The sequence below is a fragment of the Phyllopteryx taeniolatus genome, chromosome 6 (genome assembly GCF_024500385.1).
Source record: "Phyllopteryx taeniolatus isolate TA_2022b chromosome 6, UOR_Ptae_1.2, whole genome shotgun sequence".
Taxonomy (NCBI): Eukaryota; Metazoa; Chordata; class Actinopteri; order Syngnathiformes; family Syngnathidae; genus Phyllopteryx; species Phyllopteryx taeniolatus.
The window spans coordinates 29,614,352-29,640,578 of NC_084507.1; the positions used below are offsets into that span (position 1 = coordinate 29,614,352).

The following is a 26,227-nucleotide window of genomic DNA, read 5'->3' on the forward strand; positions in this document are numbered from 1 at the left end:
TGTATTACGTACTTAGTAATGATTTCAAAGAAGTTATCATAATTTATATGATAATTATACAACAATATGATGCTGTTTTCATCATGTAATGATGTTGTTTGTTGTTATATATTTTTTCTGCTGCCTCGCTGGGATAAATAACGTACTTGTTCTGCCTCTGAGGGAATAGTTTAAGTTCTAAATATAGCTTCCTTGCACTATTAAGGGCTACCAATATGATTATGATTGTAGTTGTAGTTTGCAGTGGTGTAGAACCACGCTCCATAATATTTTCAATACTTTTCTGTACCTAAATAAGATTTATTTTCTTTTGGCTACTGCGATTGCGAGCTTATGCTTATTTGTGCACACGGTCTCCAGAGAAGCTTTGCACAGTCAGCCAAATGACAAGCGGGACGTCACGTTGCCAAATTATACAAATTCGACAAGTTTTGTAGGAAATTCAAAATCATGAGTCACCTCGTCTATGACGATGATATGTCATCTATCTGTTGTGTGACCATGTGCTGGTGAAACAATATATGTCAAATTTTCCGCTGACTTTAAGTCAAATTGCTCATTCATGACTGGAAAGTTACGCTTTGCTTGTGTTCTGTTTAAGAAATTTCAAGTCACAGCAGAAAAAGTCTCATCTTTTATGAAGCAATGCATTTGTACAAACTATTTAACATTAGTGTTACACGAGGCATATATACAATAAAGTTCATCATATTAAAAGTAATGAAAAACAAATATAAAACACTTATCCCTTCAAAAAAGTTGCAGCATTTAGAATCCAGTATTTTTTTTTTATAAAGCAATTTTAAAAAAACAAGCCTTTACAAAGAATGGAAAGTTAAATTCCCTTTTGTTTTTAAATAGAACACAATTTTACATTCATAAAGCTGAAAATTACAAAATAAAATCCCTATAAGTGTCACTTGCCAGCAGTCGCAGACAAAAGCAACAAACAAAGGACATACAGTATATAGCTCATACCTGGATTTCATTATGAAATCAAATCCTTCCTCTCAAATAACGAGAAAGCAATAAGAAAAAATGAACATACAAAATTTCCCGTCCCACTTTCCATAAAATAGTACTATTTACATTTTAAATATTTTCTTTATTACTTTTCACAGACTCAAACGATTTCCATGAAATATTTCCCAAAGTTTACGTTATGCTCTGCCTAGAAATGAAAAGATCGTACGATTATAATTCCTCAAAAGACTGAAAGTGGGCAAAAGTATTTGTGTAGTTAATTATTCACCCTTAGAAGGGGTATTGTATCATTATATTATCACAAGAAATACTATAAACACCTCTTTATAACAATGTGTGTAGCTTTATGTACTTAAGTAACATCCCATAGACTTGATGCTATCATATATGAATGTACACCAGCACAGTCCAATAATCATCATCATCATCATCATCATCATCATCATCATCACCATCAAAATAATCATCATCGTCATAACACAAGAACTGTAACAAAAATTACAGAGGTAATGTTCATGTTACATTGCGAACTTACAAATCCAACTCCTGTATTGGATCCATTACATTGCTTAGGTGTACCTAATGATTTGACTGGCTAGAACTATCGGCTTATGTCATCAGTGTTGTTCCCACCTTGAAGTTAAGTGTGAATCTAAGCTAGGGATGGGCATGAAAATCAATTGCTGCCGATTTATTGAGTCTTGAAGCAGTCGAGGCGATACGAAATACATTTTTGACTGCAACCAGCGGAGGCGCTGTTGGGTCACCGCCAACTCGTTTGTGGTCTGAAGAAGAAGAACAAGTCATAAGCCAAAGGAAGCCAAACTCCTTTAGGAAGCATTATTCTACTCAATAAGACACTGAAAAAAAGGAGTTCAGAACATACAGAGTGCTATTTTCCCAATCATCCATCCATTAAATTTATCCTCATTTGGGTTTGCGGGTGAGTTTAGAGTCAATAGCAGGGGAAGAAGCGGTGTGCACCCTGGACTGGTTACCAGTCCACTGTATTTTCTATAGCGTTTGTCCCCATTAAGGTTGTGGATGAGCTGGAGCCTATCCCAGTTGACTTTTGAGCAAGAGGAGGGGTACGCCAATTACTTTCCTACCTATGGACAATTCAATGGACCGAACATACAAGTTTTTGAAATGTGGGCGAAAGCCAGAGCAGCTGGAGAAAACCAACACAAGCATGGTGAGAAAATGCAATCTCCACAGGTTGAATTTGGGATTTGAACCGCAAAACCCTCAGAACTGCAAGGCAGACGTGCTGCCTTTTCTCTCAACCAATTAAAAAAATATGAATAATTTATTTAAAAAAAAGAAAACACTTAATTGGTCATTCATTTGCCCAAAGGTCGAATAAAGTAAATGTTGTCAAATGCCCATCCCTAATAGAAATCTTCTTCATTCGTTGAACGGCTTTAGAGTTTTAAAACACAGCTCATCCTGCAGCATGCTAACAAACATCTTCTCATACGTCTTGCGCGTGGAGGTGGAGCCAATAATGCGGCTGATCTTCTTCAGGCCCTTTAAAAGGTAGCGAGGTGCCCCTTTGCTGCGCAGCACCCTGAGACTGTGAGAAAGACCTTTGACCAGATCCAGGTCAAAGTTGGCCGTCTTCCACAGGTGGAGGAGCTGCAGAATGTACTGCTTGGGGAGACAAGTAGCCACCAGCGCCGACACGTCCTCCCGGTGAACTTTAACCCCCGGCAAGCTGTTGGTGACTTCCAAGAGGTCGGCGAAAGTTACGTTTTTCAGGCTGTTGCTACGGGAGACCTTCCGCTCGCAGTGGTTCACACCTGTAAAGAAGCAAATATCAATTCCAGTGGCAGCCAATGGAGGCGTGCAGTGGTTCCCTGTCGTTTAAATCAAAGAAACGGTACGTCACGTTTAGTTTTTTTTTACGACCCCAATTCCATTGAAGTTGGCACGTTGTGTTACACATAAATAAAAACAGAATGCAATGATTTGCAAATCGTGTTCAAGCTATATTTAATTGAATACACTACAAAGACAAGATATTTAACGTTCAAAGTGATCAACTTGATTGTTTTTAGCAAATAATCATTAACTTGGAATTTTATGGCTGCAACATGTTCCAAAAAAGCTGGGACAGGTGGCGAAAAAGACTGTGAAAGTTGAAGAATCCTCATCAAACACCTGTTTGGCACATCCCACAGGTGAACAGGCTAATTGGGAACAGGTAGGTGCCATGATTGGGTAGAAAAGGAGCTTCCCTGAATTGCTCAGTCATTCACAAGCAAAGATGGGGCGAGGTTCACCTCTTTGTGAACAAGTGTGTGAGAAAATATTCCAACAGTTTAAGGACAATGTTCCTCAACGTACAATTGCAAGGAATTTAGGGATTTCTGCATCTACGGTCCATTACATCATCAAAAGGTTCAGAGAATCTGGAGAAATCACTGCATGCAAGCGGCAAGGCCAAAAACCAACATTGAATGCCCGTGACCTTCGATCCCTCAGGCGGCACTGCATCAAAAACCGACATCAATGTGTATAAAGCGTTCTGTGCTAATGTAAACATAGCCATACGTGTCACGTTAAAGGGGTTGTTGGAAATAGACAGATAGATTAATAGTATTAATAATGGTTTGAGGCAATTCACCTTTTTTTATTGTTTTATTTTTTTTAAATCAACACCTATAAATTTGTACGTCTGCGCGTCATTTTCACAAATGACAGTTTTAAAGGAAACAATGTTTTTCAATTGAATCCATTTACAGTTAAAACCCGTGTCACCCCAAAACAGCATTTGCAACTAACAAAACAATTTAAGCAAAACCAATTCAGCGCGGCATGCAATTTTAACCAAAGCTGGTCAATTTAGCCAATTCTCTGTAGATCAGCGTTCACAACTCACTTCCTTCTTACAACAAAAAACAACATCAAAGGAGTGTGAAAAACAGCATTCAGATCACGATTTGGACAACAACGGCGGTGTACTGTTGGAGTATTGTGGTCAAACACAAAAGGAAGTCACAGACTGGTAAAAGATTGCAAAGTATGTAGACGTCAAAGACGAGACAAATCTGTGACGCAGACTGTTGCGTCTAGGTCAAAGAGTAGGTACCGAAAAATCAAGTGATCATCCGCTGAGCTCCTGAAATTCATGGTGGAGTTTATCTTAGTCTGCAATAATTGTCAAAATTAGCCCGTGAAAGCCTGCAAAAAGAAAACACGCAACTTTGTCATCTTAGAATACCTTTTATGATGCCATACAGCTTGTCCTGGTCCTTGTTCTGCTGCCTCCACAGCCGCAGCAGCTGGAGGACTTGCTGTTGCGGAGAACAGGCCTTCTTCAGCCTCTCCACGCTCTTGCCGTCCACCCGCCGGCCCGGAAGACTCTCCAGCAGACGCTCCAGGGGCACGGAGGTCAGCTGCAGGGAAGCGAGCGACTGGAAGACGGCCACCTCGCACAAGAGCACGTCTGGAACAAGAGAGCAAATACTGTTTGTCAACGGCTTTGTGGCCTAATAACGTGTATAAAGGAATTGCATTACAGTGCAATTCATGCAGTATCGTGATTTTTGTGACACAGTGTTGTGTAGATCAATAATGAAGTATTGATATACTTGCTTTATATCGTATTGTATAAGGGCATTTGTGGTATTGCCCGTCACTATGCTTGACAGGGGCATGATACAAAATTGTGTGAAGACGCATTCTATCATTTCGGTTTCCGGGAATTATGTCACACAGTTTTGTTTTGAGCAACTGACTATTTTTCTTGCAATGACAGTTTTGCCTGACTCTGCTTTTGATTTTAGTGTACTTTCAGGATGACTGCATGGGTTTTAAAGAAGAATTGCAATTCTCTCACAAATGCAGAAAGAAAGGATTTGAGCTGGTACATCACTCGGAAATATTTCTAGTAGAGAGTAAAATGTAAGGGTACGCCCTGCAACAGGAGGGTCGCCGGTTCGTATCCCCCGCCCGGGCGCATGTCGTTGTTGTGTCTCTGAGCAAGATACTTCACCCACGAATGAATGCGGTTGGATGTTTGGTGGTGGTCGGACGGGCTGTAGGCGCAGAATGGCAGCCGCACCAGGGCAGCTGTGGCTACACAAGTAGCTCACCACCACCAGGTGTGACTAGAGTGAATAAATACCGTGTGAAATTGTAAAGGCTTTTTCTTTGAGTGCCCAGAAAAGCGCTATATTAGTGTAATGTATCATTTTTATTATTGAACCACCGTGTGTTCATTGGTCAGTCAGATTCTTCATTTTGTCGTTGTATTACTTGAGGATACACTGAAACAATTTTCATCATGGGGGATACAGTATGTTCCAGACACAATATAGTGCGACCATATGATTAAAAAAAAAAAAAAGGTTGATTGACGACTGTGGCTCCCCTTTCCCACGTGTGAGGGCATTACAGATTCCCACCAGAGACGAACGAGTACTGTGGGTTCAGAAAAAAATCGTTGGATACGTTGGTGTACCTGTTGCTGTGCCTAAGCTACGGACGCTGCAGTATTATACTGTAGCCTCCACGTTCCGTTTTCTCGCTTCCTTCTCCTCTTGATTAAAACGTGTCTCCATTAATGTGTGTAAATATGTAAATACAGGAGACCATCGCTCTTCCCAATTGTTTTTTGTCTCCACGTCTCATTCCTATTGATGCATTCAGTGCGATAAGAATTTTGTCGACTCTGCAGTATTCTTTTAAGAAGAAAATCCACAACTTCAGATGTGAGTAGAGCTGAGGCAGTACTGTGCAGTGGAATTATGCCAATGCTATCTCCAGATAATGTACCACGAAAATATGTCCCCTAGAGGCTGCTGAGTGCTATCTTCTTGCTGCAATGCCATGAGATCATTTCTCTACTCTTTCAGACTTGCTGTTCTCGTTGAAAGACAGGCCAATGATTGGCGCAACTATAAACCCTCAGTTTAAAATGCGCCCAGTCATACCTTAAACAGTCTATTCAGTTCATTGGTCTCTGTGGTCATCAAATCTAAATCTGATCAGAAACAGGAAAACTGAAAATCCCCTGTCCTGAGGAAGGGAAATGATCACATTCTGAAAATAAGTTAGCCAGACTCATGGTAACTTGTGACCCGTGTGCACTCCTGTGACGTGCGTAAGGCATCGACTGCTCGGTATAATCGTCGACTCACCTGTGTGACACAAAGTGTGCTGATGAGCGCAATCGATGGCCATGATTTGGTCCTGACTCCCACAGATGCTGTCTGAAGTGGACGTTCCCCATCTCAGTGTCTTCAGGCCCGAGTCTGTGCAGTTTCTGTGTGGTCGACATGGTTCTGTGGAGGACCGGCTGCTGGAGAAATGACCGGCGGGGCATTGCTTGCACACAGTGTCACTCCCCGGGGTACCTGGAAGGAAACAAACCAAGACATCTTTAAAAGTAACAATAAGGAATGCTACTAATACCTTTCAATTGTACTCCTGTGAAAGGTAAACGTACATAGTCTAGCGACTGCATTGAATTGATCTCTCATGGAATACTAAAATGTGTGACACACTGCTTGTGTATACAGTAACTGTTCTAGAGCACTAAATCAGTTGAGCCAGGGTTGGAAATGTCACACACTATTCTCTTGATTACAAAGCAAATGATTTATTATGTTATTCTAAATCGAATGACTACATATTGGCGGTTTATGGTGAGGTGCGGCGATATGATTCCAAGCGTGTCGACCACAACATGTGACTACGTCATTCTGAGAGTGACTCACATCACTGGAGCAGCTACTTAGTTGGCTTTTTTTTTTCATGACCGTATGTCTTACTAAATACAGTGGAACCTCTTCAGTCAAATGCCTCGGAAGTTGAACCATTTGACCAAAATGTTCAAAGGAGGGTACCAGTGATGGCAAAGAAGAAGGAAAAGGTCCTTTGTGTGGGAAACACATCTCTGTCTTGACTGCTCAGTACAATTATTCTCAATGTGACTTGACACACCTGAAGCACAAGCACAATTCTACTAGACAAATGATTGTTTTTAAGATTTAAGGTGAAGCGGCGAACATACTTTTTACAATGCCATCACAAGTTAGGAACGTCGCACAAGAGTGAGAACACAATAATGTTTTAAAGTTCTATTATGAAGCGATTGCTTTCCTTTTCACTTTCTTTGACTGGTGCAAATGTTAAAATGCATATAACTGTACATTCTATTATTTTTATTTTTTTTTAAGGACAAACACAGGCACTTTGTAGCAATTGGGGCCAAGTTGTGGAATTCTTTGCTCAGCACACAAGTCACATTGTGCATGTCATGAGTCACAATCACATCCTCATTTTGTTTTTTCAAATGAAGCACGCGGGACAACAAACATCAATCACCATTAATCAGTTCAAACACTTTGTTTCACTTTGTTTTGCAGTCATGGCACAATGTGTTTTTGCCACTTTTGAGAGTAACTTGCAATCTTCCATTAAGAGAGTCTCGAGCGAGAGGGCACCTTAGGTGGCCAAGTAGGAAGAAGCTGAGTCACGTCGAGGCGGCACACCGATGGCTTTTGCTCATCTTGCGGGCTGAAGGCTTCAACCACATTTCTGCCCATTACATAAGGAGCCAAGCAGCTTAAGGAAGGGGAAACCCCAGTAACGCCGTCCCATGTCGAGGAAAGTTGTCTCCTATTTTACTATAGCGGTGTGTCAATTACAGGGTGGAGGGTAAATGTCATAGGTGCTTGAGGTGAGGCATCCTGTGTGTTTCCTGCAAAATGTGCTCCAGAGAAGAAAGATGAGAGGGACTTATTGTCATAGAAATAACAGTTGACGCAAGCCGTGATTTATCAATAAAGGACTGCAGTGTGCAAGAGTTTCTGTGTAGTTTGAAAGGAAGAACTCATTCAGAAAGCCAGGAAAAGGAAATATGAGCAATAAGGTCAGCACACTCCACATTATTGTTTCAAATCAGTAATAAGAATCATCCATCCATCCATCCATCCATCCATCATCTTCTGTTTGTACGCAGTTGGATCGCGGGGCAGAAGCTTCACCTGGTAAGACCAGACTTCCCTCTCCCCAGCCACTTGGTCCAGCTCATCCGGGAGACATCCCGGGTCGTCCACGGAGCCTCCTCACTACTTATTGAACATCTTTGGGATTTTTAGAGCCGTGCTTTGTCTGGTCCCGCACCTCGGACCTGCTGGCCATAGGTGACTCTACGAGGGGCGTGAACACAACCCAAGACAACTTAGCTCCTTAGATACCTGGGACAAACAAAACCTTCCACCACGGTAAGGACACAGCTCAGGGAGGAGTAATAATAATCAGATATTCTAATAGCAAGGAACATGAAATGCACGCACTGAAAGTAAAGGTTACGGAGGATGCTGAATTCTGAGCGTGTCTGTTAATCAAACATGAATATTTTGAGGAAGTTATCAGACTGCTGTGAGGAAGTTGGACCGTTTGACGTGCTTTGTGGCCTTTTTAATCTAAATACCAGAGGTGGGGGACAGGAGTCACATTGACTCAACTCCTGCCGATCTTCAAGACTTGGGACTCGCTCTACTAAAAATCATGAAAGACTCCACTTGACTTTAACTTGAAACGCATGACTTGACAAATCTTGCTTTTGACATTTGAGAATCTGATTTAAAAGAAAACAATTTTTTTTTATATAAAAGAAGATTTGACAAGTTTAGTAAAAGTAATAAAGAACTTTTTTTTCTTCTTCCAAAACAGCAATCCAGTTTGCTTATCCTGAGAGAAATGACATTTATTTACTCTAACTTGCAAATGATACAAACATTTTATCCTATTACTCCTATTTATTGGCTCAGTCTGACCATCCCTCCATTTTTGTATCGCGCCTTGAGAGTCGTGAATGAGTGCTGCTGGAGTGTTTGCTGGACTGGTTGCCAGCCAATCACAGGGCACATATGGACAAACAGCAAGTTAGAGACTTCAATTAACCCGACATGCTGGTTCTGGAATGTGAGAGAGAGCTGAAATACCCGGAGAACAGAGATTTGAACCCGGAACCTCCGGACTGTGAGGCACACATAGTCCACCGTGCTGCTAAAAAAAAAATACTAACTGTAAAAACCTTTTTTTATAAAGTATGGTGTGATTGACACCTCACACTAATTTGCTGACATAAGCAGTCAACACAACTTAGTGTTTTCTGTTTTGCTTAACACATTCACTGCCATTGACGGCTTTAGAAGTCAAATATCCATGTAAACTAGGAAGGCTGGCAAGTGAATTAGAATGCTTACCTAAAGCTGCCACTCCATAGCTGGGTGGACAGGAGCTGTGCGTGATGCAGAACTCGACCACCAGGTGGAAACCTTCAGTACACTCGCACACTCGGTCGTGGGTGCTGTTGCACTCGTGTTTCACCAGCTGTCTCTCTTTGCACACCTAAGCGCAAAGCACACAGAGGAGCGCTGAAGTGGGAGACACAGTGCAGGTCACCAAGGTGCTGCATGACAAACCGCAGCCTTGAAAGCTACATTTCCATGACATGCAAAGACATGCTTCTGGGGGGGAAAAAAATAACATCATACAACATAGTCACGCACATAAAGAAAAGATCTGAGAGAAACCACAAGAGTCTAACATGAAGGGAAGCTGAATAAAAATATGAAGGAAACGTCAGAGGAATTTGTGACCACTTCACATAAGTGAACTAACAGACTTGAGTCCAGTCCGTGTTTGTGTCCGTCTCTATACAGGAATCTTAAAGAGAAAAACAGGTGTCTTTCTGAAAACTACAACGTCCGGTCCAGTATAGTATATATTATATTAAGACTTTGAACCTCCAACCGACCCAGAGGTGAAAAAATGTATTCACACTCTGTACTTAGGATGAAGTAAAAGTATTTCAGAAGAAGTTTTTTTAAAAAGTTCAGACTGAAATTTACTTAAGTACAAGAATAAGAAGTAAAGTCAATTATAAGCCATACATGTTTTGATAACTTGGCACAATGGGTGGGTGGGGGGAGGAGAGACACAAAAAACACACAAAATAGTTTTCCTTTTATTAACATAAATAGTTATGTACTGAGAAGAGGGGAAAAAATATCTCATCAAACCAAAAGGTTGCATTGGCTCGACTTTGAAGCTATCAAAATCAAGTAATAATAGTTCTGCTAACAATCTAAACTGAATGAGAAAAAGGCAAAATTTGATCACAACAGATAAAAATACACCTTAGCTATTTGTGTGTGTTTTTATTTGATTAGATTTTTTCACACAAGAGAACTTTTGAACACCAGAAGCTGTTGCTTTTTAGACTGGCACGAATCATTCGTTCTCTTTAATCAGGCCATGGATGGGGAATATCTCGCTTCTCTGAATCTGTTCCAATCGTCGGTAATGCTACCTGTTCACAATGCTCCTTGTTATTGTTTTTTTCTTCTTTCGGATTATAAAACCCCAAGATCTCAATCAATCAACCTTACCACTCCCTATTTAGATCTTTTTTTTTTTTTTTTTTATCATAATCCCCCAAAAGAATTTTGAAAAACTAAAGAGTAGAAATAGAAAGTACACTAAAGTACAGCTACTTGACAAAAAAAGTACTTGTATTTGGTTAATTGGTTACTGTACCTACCGAGGTGCAATATTGGCACGAGTCCCCCCAGTGCCAGCTGTCGGCAAAATGCCTCTCGGGGCAGGCTTGGCACTCTGTGGCCCTGTCAGCAGTGCAGTGTTTCTTCACGGCCGTGCCGGGGGGACACTGGTCGCAAAGGAGGAGGTCGGAGGTCACGGGGTCGCGGTACTGGTACTTGGACAGCTCAGCCTGCTGCTGGAAGGCCCAGGTGAGGGAGGCTGTGAAGAGCTGCACCAAGGGTTAAAAAAAAAAAAAAAAAAAATAGATCAACACGTGTGATGGTGAAAGCCATCTCGAGCACATCTCGTCCTTCTATTTGCTTGAGCATGAAATATTTCTGAATGCTGGACTCGCTGGCGTGCCCAAAAGCTTCCAGTAAGAGCGAGTTGAAGGAAAGGTCAGAGCTGTAAAATTGTAGCTCCTGGTGGACTCGCTGGCCTCCAGCCAATTGCTGTGCTCTACAGCGTCTGAGAAGAAAATCCTCCGTTGAGATGAATACCTGCGTTCGAACTACTTCATTTACTGGCGCTTCTCAAGCAACAATTCTTCACAGCCTAATGACGCCAAACAAGCTGTAATTGTTGTTGTATGATTCCATCATGCCTGTTAGTCGTCATTATTAGTCTCAATGCTCTTTGGCATATTTTTGTCATACGCTAAACGATTTCTGGACAATAAAATAAGTGGAGGCAGATGTTTCAGTTCAGCTAGGAGCTTATAAGGGAGCACACTTATTAATTAGCTTGTTTACAAATAGTTGGGTCTCTAGAGTGCCGGCCACTCATTAAACGTGAAATCAAACAACTTAGTAAATCTTTTCTTTTTCTGAAAATTGTGTCTGTCAGCGAGCCGTTCTGCACTTCTGCTGCCTCTCTCTTACATAACTGACAAGTCGAGCAACAGTCCAGGTCAATTCGACAGTAAACCTTTCGTGTAACGGGCATTTATTGCATTACATTCCCGACACTACACCAGAGCCAAAAGATAAGCAAAGCGGCACCGAGTATTTTTGGGGATGCACTGATTACAGTGTTAGATTCGGCACATTCCTGATTCCTGAGTGAATTTGTCCAAACGCAGTTAGGTCTGTATTTGATGTAAGCTGCTCCAGTCCAGAAAGCAGTTCATACATTCAAGTTCAGGGGCTGCACTCTGCTTCCACAAGAGAAAATAGAATGCATGCAGTTTGTTGCGGCGTGTATGCGCTTCGCAGTTAGTTAGTCGCTTTTTTCCGAGCTACGCCCCCAGTTGTCATGGTAATGAGATTTGGACCCGCATTGGGCCCCACCGTATGCCAGGCGGGATTTGCGCAGGCTCACTTACATGAGATCGTCATCCTCCCATATGGACTAATTTCAGCAAGACAAAAATAACGTGTTTAAAGTATACTTTCTTCCTTTGACTATTTGAATGGAAGCATGTCGCAGGTGTGGGGGAAAAAAATCCATCCATCCATCCATTCTCTACCGCTTATCCGGGTCGGGTCGCGGGGGCAGTAGCTTCAGCAGGGACGCCCAGACTACCCTCTCCCCAGCCACTTCATCCAGCTCTTCCGGGGGGATCCCGAGGCCGTCCGGAAGTCTTTCTCCATGGCCGCCATGGGAAAAAAATCACAATACTGAATTGTCTCTTTTAAAAATGAATTGTCATGTGTTTGACCTTCCCTGTCACGAAAAAGTGTTGTCTGCTGCATCTGTCCATTAAAGAGAGACTGTCACTGTCATTCTTCTTGTTTTACTTTGTTTTGCAAGACAACCGTCGGCATTTAAAATGATGACAGTAAATCACATAAAATGAATGACTTTTTCAGCGGCACAGCTGAGGGAAAAATGTTCTGAATTACCCCTTTGGTGAAGGTGATTAAAAAGAAAATCATAAATTAAAGGGGAAGCTGGGGCCTCTATCAACTGACTTTCCAGGCCATTTATGATGAATGATGACGAAATGATGAATACAGTCCTGTGTTTCCGTGTTTTTTCACCACTGTCCTGTGTTTAGGGGACAAATGCAGAATGGGAAGGGGGCTTCCCACATGATACCAGAGACGAAACAGACGCTGACGGCTGCCAGGGACCAGAATGTGAGGTTTAACACCCGAGACTCACTGTCAGCACCCCTGTGTGGTCAAAGTAATTGAAGAGCACTGTTCCAAAATGAAGTGTAAACTATCCATCCATCCATTTTCTGAGCCGCTTGTCCTCACTAGGCTCGCGGGCATGCTGGAGCCCATCCCAGCTATCATCGGGCAGGAGGCGGGGTACACCCTGAACTGGTTGCCAGCCAATCGCAGGGCACATACAAACAAACAATCATTCGCACTCACATTCATACCTACGGGCAATTTAGAGTCGTCATGCAAACTCCACACAGGCGGGGCCGGGGATTGAACCCGGGTCCTCAGAACTGTGAGGCTGACGCTCTAACCAGTCGCCCACTAAATAAAAAAAAAAACAATTTAAAAAAAGACAATCTTGCAGAAGCGTATTGCATTCACTTGGATAAAAAAAAATAAAACTCCTGTTTTTCTGACTAATTATTTTCCCAGTTTTTCTCTCTAATTTTCCCCCCCTGTGTTTCTGAGTAATTTTTTCCCCCTGTTTTTCTGAGTAATTTTTTTCCACCTGTTTTTCTGACAAATCTTTTTCTGAGTTATCGGGACACATCAAACTCATGCGAGAACCCACGAACTGCAAGTGACTCTTTGCAGACTACGAAGTAAGCAACATGACCGGCTTGTTTAGTTTGATCCAATTTCATTTTGATATGGGTTTAAGACACTGGGAGATACTCCTGTGTTTGAGACACATAGATGGTATTGTTATTAGTCATTGGGGAAAAAAAGTCAGAAAAACAGGGGAAAAAATAGTCATAAAACAGGGGGAAAAAATAGACAGAAAAACCGAGAAAAATAATTACTTAGAAAAACAAAAAAAACAAAGCCCTCAAAAAAATGACTCAGAAAAACAGGAGTTTTTTTTTTAATCCAAGTGAATGCAATACGCTTCCGTACAAAATAAATCTTTTCTTGGAAAAAAAAAATATATTTTATCCCTGCATGCTTTTTGTTGTTTATCCATCCATCCATCCATTTTCAGAGCCGCTTCTCCTCACTAGGGTCGCGGGCGTGCTGGAGCCTATCCCAGCTATCATCGGGCACCCTGAACTGAACAAACAACCATTCGCACTCACATTCACACCTATGGGCAATTTAGAGATGTCAATTAACCTACCACGCATGTTTTTCGGGATGTGGGAGGAAACCGGAGTACCCGAAGACAACCCACACAAACACAGAGAGAACAAACTCCCAACAGAAAGGCCGGCACAACCTTCTTAACACACATTCACTGCCATTGACGGCTTTAGAAGTCAAATATCCATGTTAACTGAGAAGGCTGGCAGTGAGAGACAGCAGTACTAACCAGCAACTGTGATGCACTGTCACAACTCCGAGCAATACCCTGCCATGCATACGTCGCTGAGCCGATGTATTTATTGTCTAAATGGCCGTGGACCTTCCCGACAGGCTCTCTGCCGACAAGGGAGAGAAGCTGTCAGTTAGTGAGCGTGTTTGACACGCAGCCACGCAGACTGCGGAGGGACACATGCGGACCAGATGTCAGCCGACAGCCCGCTTCCTTTCGGCTACAGTGTTGGCTCTGCGGATTTTCCCCGTTGGCCCAGATGTGCCCTCGTTGTTATACGGGCCATTATTGCATTGTGCGATCGCATACGTTTAATGTGTTTATCCTTGTCTACAAGGACACACAACAAGCATATACCCTCTCATATCGTGCATGTGCATGTGTCTTGCATGTGTGTGCACTGTGCAATGCATATGTGTGTTTATATGTTATGGCTGTGCTCCTTTCTGCGGTCGCCTCCTGGCTGCTGTTTGTTAAAGTAACTGTTGGAGGTTACTTCTGGGCTTTCCCCATTCACAATTCAAAACACTGTCCTACTATTTTATCACAATGCACCACTGACCTGCGTCTCTCCTGCGTGTTTTTATTTGTTCTCAGGCCGCTTGCCTTAAAGAACACACTACCTCAGTAAGAAATCTGTGGCAAACCTGACGGGGTGTTCTTTCTATATCTGAGATCAAATGTTTGTTATGTGGTACCTTGGTACAGAAAGCACAATAAGCAAAAAAAAAAAAAAGTATGTGAGACCGTATTTCTCCACATTGTGCCTCTATTATCAAATAAATCAAACTTAATGACGAACGATATCTTTATAACACACTTCTTCAAATAATGGCATATGCTCGAACAACTAACGCGCCTCAAACTGGCAACCAGTTCAGGGTGTACCCCGCCTCCTGCCCGAAGATAGCTGGGATCGGCTCCAGCACTCCCGCGACCCTTGTGAGGATAGGCGGCTCAGAAAATGGATGGATGGGATATCTCTTCGGGTCACTTCGGGTTGGTACACTCGCCTGACTTTGGTGAGGGCAGCATGGGTTCAGTTCCCACTCAGTCACGGTGCGAATGGTTGTCCGTGTCTGTATGTGCCCTGCGACTGACTGGCGACCAGTTCAGGGTGTAGTCCGCCTTTCGCCCGAAGTCAGCTGGGATAGGCTCCAGCGCTCCGTGACCCTAACCAGGATAAGCGGTGTTGAAAATGGATGGATGGATGGATATCTCTTCATATAGTGGCCTCCGCTCAACTAGACGCTGAGCATCAATTCATGTTTGTGTGTGTTCCATCCATCCATCCATTTTCTGAGCCGCTTCTCCTCACTAGGGTCGCGGGCGTGCTGGAGCCTATCCCAGCTGTCATCGGGCAGGAGGCGGGGTACACCCTGAACTGGTTGCCAGCCAATCGCAGGGCACAAACAACCATTCACACTCACAGTCACGCCTACGGGCAATTTAGAGTCTCCAATGAATGCATGTTTTTGGGATGTGGGAGGAAACATGAGTGCCCGGAGAAAACCCACGCAGGCACGGGCAGAACATGCAAACTCCACACAGGTGGGGCCGGGATTGAACCCGGGTCCTCAGAACTGTGAGGCTGACGCTCTAACCAGTCGTCCACCGTGCCGCCTGTGTGTGTGTTCCATTTAAACAATTGAATATGAAGAAAGAAAGAACAATGTACAACCCCAATTCCAATGAAGTTGGGACGTTGTGTTAAACATAAATAGAAAATGAACACAATAATTTGAAAATCAAGTTCAACCAATATTTAGTTGAATACACTGCAAAGACAAGATATTTAATGTTCAAACTGATGAACTTTATTGTTTTTAGCAAATAATCATTAACTTTGAATTTTATGGCTGCAACACATTCTAAAAAAGCTGGGATGGGGTCATGTTTACTACTGTGCTACATCATCTTTTCTTTTAACAACATTCAATAAACGTTTGGGAACTGAGGACACTAATTGTTGAAGCTTTGTAGGTGGAATTCTTTCCCATTCTTGCTTGATGTACAGCTTCAGCTGTTCAACAGTCCGTGGTCTCCGTTGTCGTATTTTACCCTTCATAATGCGCCACACATTTTCAATGGGAGACAGTACCTGCACTCTTTTACTACGAAGCCACGCTGTTGTAACACGTGCAGAATGTGGTTTGGCATTGTCTTGCTGAAATAAGCAGGGGCGTCCATGAAAAAGACGTTGCTTGGATGGCAGCATATGTTTCTCAAACACCTGTATGTACCTTTCAGCATTAAAGGTGCATTCACAGATGTGTAAGTTAACCATGCCACTGGCACTAACACAGCCCCATACCATCACAGATGCTGGCTTTTGAACTTTGCGTCCATAACAGTCCGGATGGTTCTTTTCCTCTTTGGCCCGGAGGAGACGACGTCCACAATTTCCAAAAACAATTTGAAATGTGGACTCGTCGGACCACAGAACACTTTTTCACTTGGCATCAGTCCATGTTCTGAGCCCATGTGGCGATATCCTTTACACATTGATGTCGGTTTTTGATCCAGTGCCGCCTGAGGGATCGAAGGTCACGGGCATTCAATGTTGGTTTTCGGCCTTTCCGCTTACATGCAGTGATTTCTCCAGATTCTCTGAACCTGTTGATGATATTATGGACCGTAGATGACGAAATCCCTAAATTCCTTGCAATTGTATGTTGAAGAACATTGTCCTTAAACTGTTGGACTATTTTTCTCACGCACTTGTTCACAAAGATGTGAACCTCGCCCCATCTTTGCTTGTGAATAACTGAGCAATTCAGGGAAGCTCCTTTTATACCCAATCATGGCACCCACCTGTTCCCAATTAGCCTGTTCACCTGTGGGATGTTTGATGAGCATTCCTCAACTTTCTCCGTCTTTTTCGCCACCTGTCCCAGCTTTTTTGGAACGTGTTGCAGCCATAAAATTCAAAGTTAATGATTATTTGCTAAAAACAATCAAGTTTATCAGTTTGAACATTAAATATCTTGTCTTTGTAGTGTATTCAATTAAATATAGGTTGAACATAATTTGCAAATCATCGTATTCTGTATTTATTTGTTTAACACAACGTCCCAACTTCATTGGAATTGGGATTGTATATTATCACACATTTATACATACATACATTTGTCTGACTTTAGTCAACATTTTCTTATGTCACTTCTCGAGAATCTTCTTTTCGCCACTGACTGTTTTCTGCTCCTTCATCCGCCGTTGCGTTTGTCGCGCGTGTTTTTTCAAAGAATTGTGACCTTTGTCACCTTTTGATGACGTGTCGGTCAGATGAGTGCGACGTGAGCGTCCAGATTGCACTCGCATCGGATACATACCCCATTTATATCCACATACGAGTGGCCTGGGTTGGATATGAAAAAAAAATTAATTATACTCTTTTTATATTGGTGGTACGGTGGTTAGAGTGTCTGCCTCACAGTTCTGAGGACCCGGGTTCAATCCCCGGCCCCGCCTGTGTGGAGTTTGCATGTTCTCCCCGTGCCTGCGTGGGTTTTCTCCGGTTTCCTCCCACATCCCAAAAACATGCATTCATTGGAGACTCTAAATTGCCCGTAGGTGTGAATGTGAGTGCGAATGGTTGTTTGTTTGTATGTGCCCTGTGATTGGCTGGCGACCAGTTCGGGTGTACCCCGCCTCCTGCCCGATGATAGCTGGGATGGGCTCCAGCATGCCCGCGAGCCTAGTGAGGACAAGCGGCTCAGAAAATGGATGGATGGATGGAAAAATCAGACACGTCACAGCAAAAAAAAAAAAAAAAGGATTTGACCTGCAGTGGGTACGGAAAGTATTCAGACCCCCTTAAATTTTTCACTCTTTGTTATTTTGCAGCCATTTGCTGAAAATCATTTAAGTAAATTGTTTCCCTCATTAATGTACACATAGCACCCCATATTGACGGGGGGGGGCCATCCATTTTCTGAGCCGCTTCTCCTCACTAGGGTCGCGGGCGTGCTGGAGCCTATCCCAGCTGTCATTGGGCAGGAGGGGGGGTACACCCTGAACTGGTTGCCAGCCAATCGCAGGGCACATCGAAACAAACAACCATTCGCACTCACAGTCATGCCTACGGGCAATTTAGAGTCTCCAATGAATGCATGTTTTTGGGATGTGGGAGGAAACCGGAGTGCCCGGAGAAAACCCACGCAGGCGGGGCCGGGGAATGAACCCGGGTCCTCAGAACGGGTCCACCGTGCCGCCTGCAGATTTATTAAATAAGAAAAAAGAAATGATGCTACTGCTCTTCGTGGGCAAGAAACTCAACTCAATGAGCTGTATATGTTCTTAATTAAATGTTTTCAACACTTCGTCGTAAAGGGCTCAGAAACCCTCGTTGCCTCTGTTTTCTTTCAGTGAAAAAGAGAATAAAAACAGATTAAAGGCTGCATTTTGGAAACCGAAGCTGCACAAACCCGGTGAGCTCAGCGGTTCCCCCTGACAAAAGGCCATGAACCTCCGAGGACACTCGATGGAAGGATTTTGCCCCAGAGTGACTTTGCGAGCCATACTATGACTACAAACTGCATGCTTTGTTTGTAGCCTGGGTGGCCCCCGCCAGAAGTCACATTCATAGCAATCGCAGCCATAAATTAAGAAGACTGTTAAGCCGTGAGACGGCAGTCAATTTAAAGAGTATAGCGAAGCCTGACAAAGTGTGTCCCCCGGTTGAGCTAATCTGGTTACAGTTACAGCTGTCACTTCAATAAGTCACACTGAGTTCACTGGCGTGTGCTCACGAGCGCATGTGGAAATGGTCACGGTCGCATTGATTTTGTCAACTTTCACACAGTGCTCCGTGGACCGAGTCCAGTGACAGAACACAGCTCGACGCAATGCACGCCACAGAGACGGACGGAAGACAGCACATGCATTCTGGGAAAGAAATGATGCTTTCTGAGTCATCCATTTTGGGACAAATTAAAGAAAATGTCATGGTTCACTCTTTCAATTATCGGGATATGATGAGAGCCATGTGGAGTGGGAGCTGAAAGCAAACGAAAGAACTGCATACGGCCACTTGGGGGCAGCAGAGAAGGCACATCGTGTGAACAGAAATATTGGGACACCTGGTCATTACTCCTCCCGACATTTGCAGTTTTGCACGAGGACATGACAGCTTCTCCACTTCTGTAAAGACTGACGCCGTAATGAAAGGCATTTCCAGATCAAAGTTTGATAATATTACATCTCATACAATCTCATTATGCAGGGCGGTGGAATTGTGGCGTCTGGCTCACATTTCTGAGGTTTGGGATTGAAATCCGGGTGGGAAGTTTTCATGTTCTCCCCGTGAAGATGAAGTGTGAGTGGAATATATGAATATATGTGACCTGGGGGTTTCTGCTGACCAGTGTACTCAGGCGCCATAGAAAAAGGACAATCTCAATAATGTCATACACTGTTTACTTTTTGACAAAATGAACAGAGATTGCATTGACTCAGTCTATTACTCCTCTCTATTGTCAGTGTTAGGCAGAAACAGCCTGTGTCCAAATTTAGATTTTTTCACAAATGGACACTATTGGTCAGTTCCCACGTGCATCTGTTATTTGTGCAAATTGAAATGAAATATATGTCATTCATTACGGCAGCACCACTGATTGAATGAAAGTACAATTTGACACATGGAACAACTGCCATGTTATTTTATTAACAATTTAGAATTGTTATTTATCTATTTAGGAAACGGCCTAATTCAGGTCGTCATCAAGCCGTTTTCTATGGCACTTGTGCTCATGAGGGGAGGACAGCCTGCACCGGTCACTGGCCAATCGCAGCGCACGCAAGGAAAAACAATCATTCACACTTACATTCACACCCGAAGAAAATTGTTATTCTTGAACATTTTGGGGAAAATGGCAAAATGGGAGGAAGCCATTCGAACTGTGCACCTTAAAACTGCGAGCCAGAAGTGTGAACCATGAGGGCGCCGTCCTGCCTATTAAGGTTATGATAGAGTATATTCTGGAAATAGGCCAGTGACATTTTGAACAACGACACTGACAAAAATGAAAATCAATTAGAAAAATAGATGTATATTTGGTGTTTTTTTTCGATCTCAGTTGCTGTCTTGTTAAAAGGCGAAGCCTGCTCGGATGAGAGGAGAAATGTCTTCTAAGACAACCCGAACAGTCCAGCTTGGATTGATTCAATGCCCTGAGCATGCAATGACCTGGATGAATGAAAATATTCACAGGCATGCCGCCGAAGTATTAAACGCCAAGCTGCCAAGTCATTGAAAAACCGTGTGGGCGTGGTTATGTTAAGTAGCCCCGTTGTTACATCACAGTGAGGCGGACGTGCAGCCACATTTTCAGACCTTGGCACGTAACTAAAGATTGATTTCATTGTTTCATTTCAACCTTGATTTGCTAGACAAGCACTGCAGATATGCTACTAGTTTTATACAAACAATATAATGTGTGTGCAAAAAATGCCAATATCCTTTGAAGTTAAAAGCCAAACAGAACTGATTCCTGAAAGTAGCTCAAAAGTCGTGCCGACGTAGTGCAACATATAGCTTCGTGTTACTTTCAGTTGACCGCAACGACGAATAGAAAATAACATCTTGCTGAGATTTGTTTCATCAAGAGTGTTTCATCACTCTTTCCCAAACCCACCAAAATTGCTCAGCTTTTTAAGAATGGGTGAACTGGAAGATGTCCAGTGCCGTATGCGTGTGTGCGTGTGAACGCGTGTGTATGTGTGTGTTTATCAACAACTAAAAGACATCTTGAACTTTTCAACCTGGTTTTGTTTGAAGACACCGTTTGATGACATCATGCGCCATCCCTGGAAAAGAACAAATTACACGGCAACTCGGGGCCCACTGACATCCATAATTACACTGTCGGTGAAATAAATGTACTAAATGGAGCGCTGCCAGATGGGAGGAAAGGATGGATGAAGGTATTGAAGTGGAGAGGGAAGTCAACGGATCAAAATGGGAGGTCATTTGACTAAAATGTAATTATGTTGAGACAGTATTATAAACTGCAAAAGGACAAATGCTCCAGATTGTTAGTTTTACTGTGAGTATCCTGACAGGGCACTTCACTTAATGAACAATCTCCATCTCCCTCGAAAGCTTTTTTCTCAGGAAAAACAAAAACAAAAGAAGAAGAATTTTGAAGAATAAACAAAATCTTACTGGTAACAAATGGTTCATTTGATTCTGCTTGCGATGTAACCTCACTTGAAAATCACATTGGGTTCAACTCATGTGCTCCCTTTTTTCCCCCCTCAATACAGAACATGTGTTATTTAACAAGTTTATTTGGCGCCGACTGCAACCAACAGCATTACACTAAATTGGATCGTTAAAAAGCAGTGAAAACGTGGCGGTTCGTGACACAGCACGCTTGCCGCAGCGTGCGTGGTTGCTCACTGACTAGTTCAATTTATGCAAGCCAGCTCACAAAGAGCTCATAACTCTTAGTGTCGGGGGCCAGTTGATTTACTAGAAATTGTCTGAATGCTGAGAAATGATGTCGACAAAACCAAACGCCAAAGCGAATTCTGTTTAACTCCTCCATCTTATAAGAGCACAAGATGATACAAATGTGACCATGACCATCGGACAGGAAATACTATAGGACAAAGGAGAGCAATACACAATATATGAGTACAAAATGACAAAAGTAAAAACAAAAAGAACAAGAAAATGCTCATGGAAAGTGAGCTGCGTTTTGTCTGTGCGCACATTCGTCACCGCAAAAGTCACTCATCACTGCAATTACGAGCGGTCAACTCCATCGCACATTTGTATGATGGTTAAGAATGTTACCTTCGGTCACCTGAAGGGGAGCGTGTTCGAACCTCAGCGCTTCCACTGTAGATATGGAGTTCATTTCAAAAGCACATCCGTAATCAATTAGCTGCTCCGCATATTTAACGTAACTCAACATATTTACATTTCTATAGTTACGCAGGAAATTGAAATTTCCCGAAGGTCACCCTCCAATCGGCCGCACCGGCGGCAGCTCGGCTTCAGTTAACTGAAGAACGCAGGCGGTCTGAGGGGGATTCCAGCTCCCCGACTGTACGTTTATGTGTGAGTGTTTTCCCGTGAATATGGAATCTCTCTTCTTCTTCTTTTTTTTTTTTTTTTTTAAGGTCATAAAGAGAGATCAAGGGGGAGGGGGAGATGGGGTATGCTTTACAAGATGACACACTGACTCATTGCTCGATCGGTCCAATTTAACAGCTTTTCTCGCCGTAATGCATCAATCATTGCGCAACAAAACATCTCATATCAGGCTTTTAATCTGGATTTTGTTGATGATGTAAAAAAAAAAAAAAATCAACTGTAAATGTTTGTGTCGTTATCTTAATTATTATCTATTAGTATAAAACAAAGTATAAAAGGACAATTAAACTTACAAGCACTCCCTCCAGCTGAGAATCAATAACATTTGGAAAAATCTATTTCCGGTAAAGAAAATCAGACCATTTATCAACTTTTAAGTGTTAGTTGTCCTTTTAAAATGACATACATTTGCATGTTCAAAACCACAGAAAACAGAACTATTTGCCTAACACATGCAAACATTTATGCATGTTGTACTTATGCCACTACTCCCCGTACGTATTCAACAATGTGTGCACTGTGCTATAATTGTTCGGCAGATTTGCATCGGTCAAACTGTTTTGAACACAGCGCATACGGAAGTAAGCTGAAACAAAAATGAAGGCCAGAGAGTGTGACCTTGATTCAAATAGCTTCACGTCATTTGCATACTCGCCCACTTCTCTTTGTCACTTGGCCACTCACTCCACAAACTCCTCAAATAAAGACCCCGCCCCCACCAGTTGCCCTCCATGCACGGAAACCTCTGCTTTCTGCTCTACTGTTGATGCAAAAGAGGAAGTTAGGTGCGCAGAGGCAACTTCCAAATGTAAGCGTTTATTTGTCTAAAAACATCTCGCTCCTCCGCATACCTTGAGCAGGAGCCCGCTGTCACCTCTCACGCAGTTTCCGAAAGAATGAAAGCTCTTTGACTGGGTTTGCTCTTCGTAGCAATCTGCCCTCCGCACGCCCTTTGCATGTGAACGTTCTACAATGGAATACAGTACTCGCACGTTTGGGGAAGTTGCTGCGGCTCACACCAACGGCCAGTGCCCGGAGGAAAGTGGGGAGAGGGCGTTAAGATAAAGAGGGAAGAGATAACAACAGATAATGCCACATGCAGATATTGTACGGTACTACAATGGCATGGACGCCTAAATGGCCGATTGTAGACTTCGGTGTCAAATCAGGTACTAAAATACAATGAAATATTCATCAATAGCGATAATCAATTAAACAAATGGATGGACAATAGAGAGGGCAAGATGGTAGATGGGTGGATTTATGGATGGATAGAATAATGAATGAATGTAAGGATGGGTAAGTGACAGACTACGAAGGGCAGACTGGTGGACTGACCGGAGGGATGACTACGGTGGTAGACAGATGGGGGGAGAAAAGAATGGATGGATGCTGTTGAGATGGACAGACAGAGAAAGGTGGATGAGCGATTGATGAAAGATGGGTTGATGAACCTTTTACAACGAGAATGAAGGGTGCACTGGCAGATGGTGAGCTGATGGATTGATTCGGGAATGGATGGACAGAAGGGTGGGCAGACAGATTGAGGGCTAGAGGGCAGGTTAATGGATGAACGGACGGACGGATGGATGGATGGATGAATGAAGCAATGGACAGGGATGACTGGATGACTGAGAAGCTCGCTGACATTAAGAACAAACTATTATGAGCACGTGGGTATTTTTATTTTGTTGACATCGTAACAGCGAGATTGATGATTTGGGCAATTATGCTATTAGGCTGAAGATATGGCTTGTTGGACAGATGGGCGGGTGACAGACCTATCGATAACCGACAAGTGGAGAAATATATTGAGCGAGAAATAGATAAAAGGACGGCCAGACAAATAAAGTGGGCGACCAGATGGACGGATGGGTACACAAAAAGAGATGAACAGACCGATGAAGGAATATATACGTACATTGAAAAGACACGTTTCCCTGCTGATGAACACAAAAACAAAAAACATATTGTGTTTCGGTCACACGATAGTTCGCCTGTTGACCTGCACGTGCCCTCACAAGCCTCAAAAGGATTTGACGTGATTTTATGTTCCACTGATATCGTCCGAAAGGAGAACGCGTTTGAAGACACCAGACATATCGCAGCCACATGTGTCGGGGACACGCCGGGGAAAGGAAGTGCACACAGGTGCGCGTGGTACATTCACCGCATGCAGAGGCCGCAGAGCGTTTGTTAGACTCGGACACGAGTTGCTCAATGACGCACGGAGCGGCTGCTTGGCTGCGTAACTCGCTTGGAAGCAGGCGCACGGAGTTGAGGGAGTCCCAAAGGAAGCGATTGGCTAATTAGCCGGATGTTGAAAGACTGACTCATTAGTTGGCTAAATATGACAGTCTGAATAATGCAGAAGCGCCTCAAATGCTATTTTCGTTGCAAAACTATCTAGTATGTGAAGAACTACTCTGCATGATTCGATTGAAGCACTGGCTTTAGGTGCAACTGCGCATATTGACTTGATGAATAGGAACTTGTTAGAAACTAATGCAAGAGCCCGTTTGGTGCTTGCAAACGGCCGAGGCCTACAAAAATGTTTGTGTGCAAAATACATGCAAAATCTCCAAAATACATTACAATGCGTGCAAACTACACTGGATTTAAAAAACTCTTAGCCTGGACCTTGACGCCCAAGAAAGGACAAATAGATAGAGAGCTAGATAGATGACCTCAGTTAACCTCTCATTCTATGACTGAAATACTATGTGGTAATCCATTTTATGAGTAATATGATATTTGTGGCAACAAGACCACCAAGCGGTCTAAAATGAATTTTCTTTTGCATTGGATTTATTTGCCTTTCTGTTATTTTGTCACGATCAAGACTAATTTGACTGCAGATGATTGCCCGTACAGTAAACATTGAGAACTGAATGAAAATTCCCTGTACATGTTTGAAACAAACACTCTTTTGTAGCCACAGAGAGAGTGCAGTGGTGCACAGCAGGCACAGAAATGAGCCAAAATGTGGACTCAAATTTGATAGCATAGTAACAGCTTGTACATCAGACACATTCAAACAAATAAACAGTCTCATCAACACGCATGCGTATTTTTAAACATAAAAATCATGTCTCTCCAGGTATAAAACTAACTCAAATACAACCTACCAAAATAAGCTTCATGGCCGGGTTGGCGCTTGCAATCCAAGAACTCATCTCAGCTGCATCAACGTGAACGAATGGGGACTCCATCACAAATGTGCTCTTATACCCAGAGAACCAGCAAGAGTGGGAGAGAGTTTGTGTGTGTGAGAGAGAGAGAGAGAGAGAGAGAGAGAGAGAGAGAGAGAGAGAGCACATTGCCCACCCACTAAGTGTCTCCCCCCGCACAGACTGAGCAAAGTGGTCCATGTCAGAGAGAGACAGAAAGAGAGAGAGAGCAAGAGAAAGAGAGAGAGAGAGAGAGAGCGAGAGAGAGAGAAAGGGAGAGAGGACTACTTCAATAGAAGAGGGAACAAGTTCAATATTTCGTAACCATGAGGGGATGCGACTTTAAATTTATGGCTCAATTGAGTACATATTTGTTTATTTATCCCCGCCCCCCCCACCACTCCCACCCCCCGGCAAAAAAAGTCTTTCTTTCCGAAAAACAAAATTTGATTTGGAATGTCAGAAATATTTTGTTTGCTTGAAATGTCCCCATCTTCTTCTTTTGCCATAATGTTGGAACATGACGCCATGTTTATGTTGAAGCCCTTGATAGGTCAAGACAAACGAGTGTTCATAAGGTCTGCGATGTCACGTTGACCCGCAAAGGTTGAATCATGGCAACTGGACCGGTTCTTGTTTGTTAAAGATGTTTCACCTTCATTTCTAAATTTGAATCCGAGTGTTCATAATCAGAATCCGAATCATCTTTATTTGCGAAGTTCGTCAAAAACACACAAGGACTTTGTCTCCGGTATGAAGCTGGTAGGTCAAATATGGGGAAGTAGAACCAATCATCAAAAAATATAATGGAAACATATAATGTACAAAGGAATATTAGGACTACATTGAAAACAAAAAAGAATATTATCGTAAGGTAATAATATTAGGGATGCATCGATGCCACCTCTTTTTGAGACCGAGTATGATCAGCATCAATACTTGATAATGCCATTCTTGATGAATAATGTGTTTTGACCAA

General features: G+C 42.8%; 1 protein-coding gene across 2 annotated transcripts; it reads right to left on the minus strand.

Annotated features, from left to right (window-relative positions):
* Window positions 1-621: 621 nt before the first annotated feature.
* LOC133480012 (tumor necrosis factor receptor superfamily member 11B-like) lies at window positions 622-25,361 on the minus strand. Of its 2 annotated transcripts, XM_061777634.1 has the most exons (6): window positions 25,207-25,361; window positions 10,550-10,777; window positions 9,210-9,354; window positions 6,132-6,347; window positions 4,211-4,435; window positions 622-2,786 (listed from the first exon to the last, which is right to left on the minus strand). In XM_061777634.1, the coding sequence occupies exons 1-6, from the start codon at window positions 25,288-25,290 to the stop codon at window positions 2,392-2,394; spliced, it is 1,293 nt and encodes a 430-aa protein (XP_061633618.1). In that variant the 5' UTR covers window positions 25,291-25,361; the 3' UTR covers window positions 622-2,391. The 2 variants fall into 2 exon arrangements, with proteins under 2 accessions (XP_061633618.1, XP_061633619.1); XM_061777635.1 differs by lacking the exon at window positions 10,550-10,777 and having other exon boundaries at window positions 25,207-25,355.
* Between the last annotated feature and the right edge of the window lie 866 nt (window positions 25,362-26,227).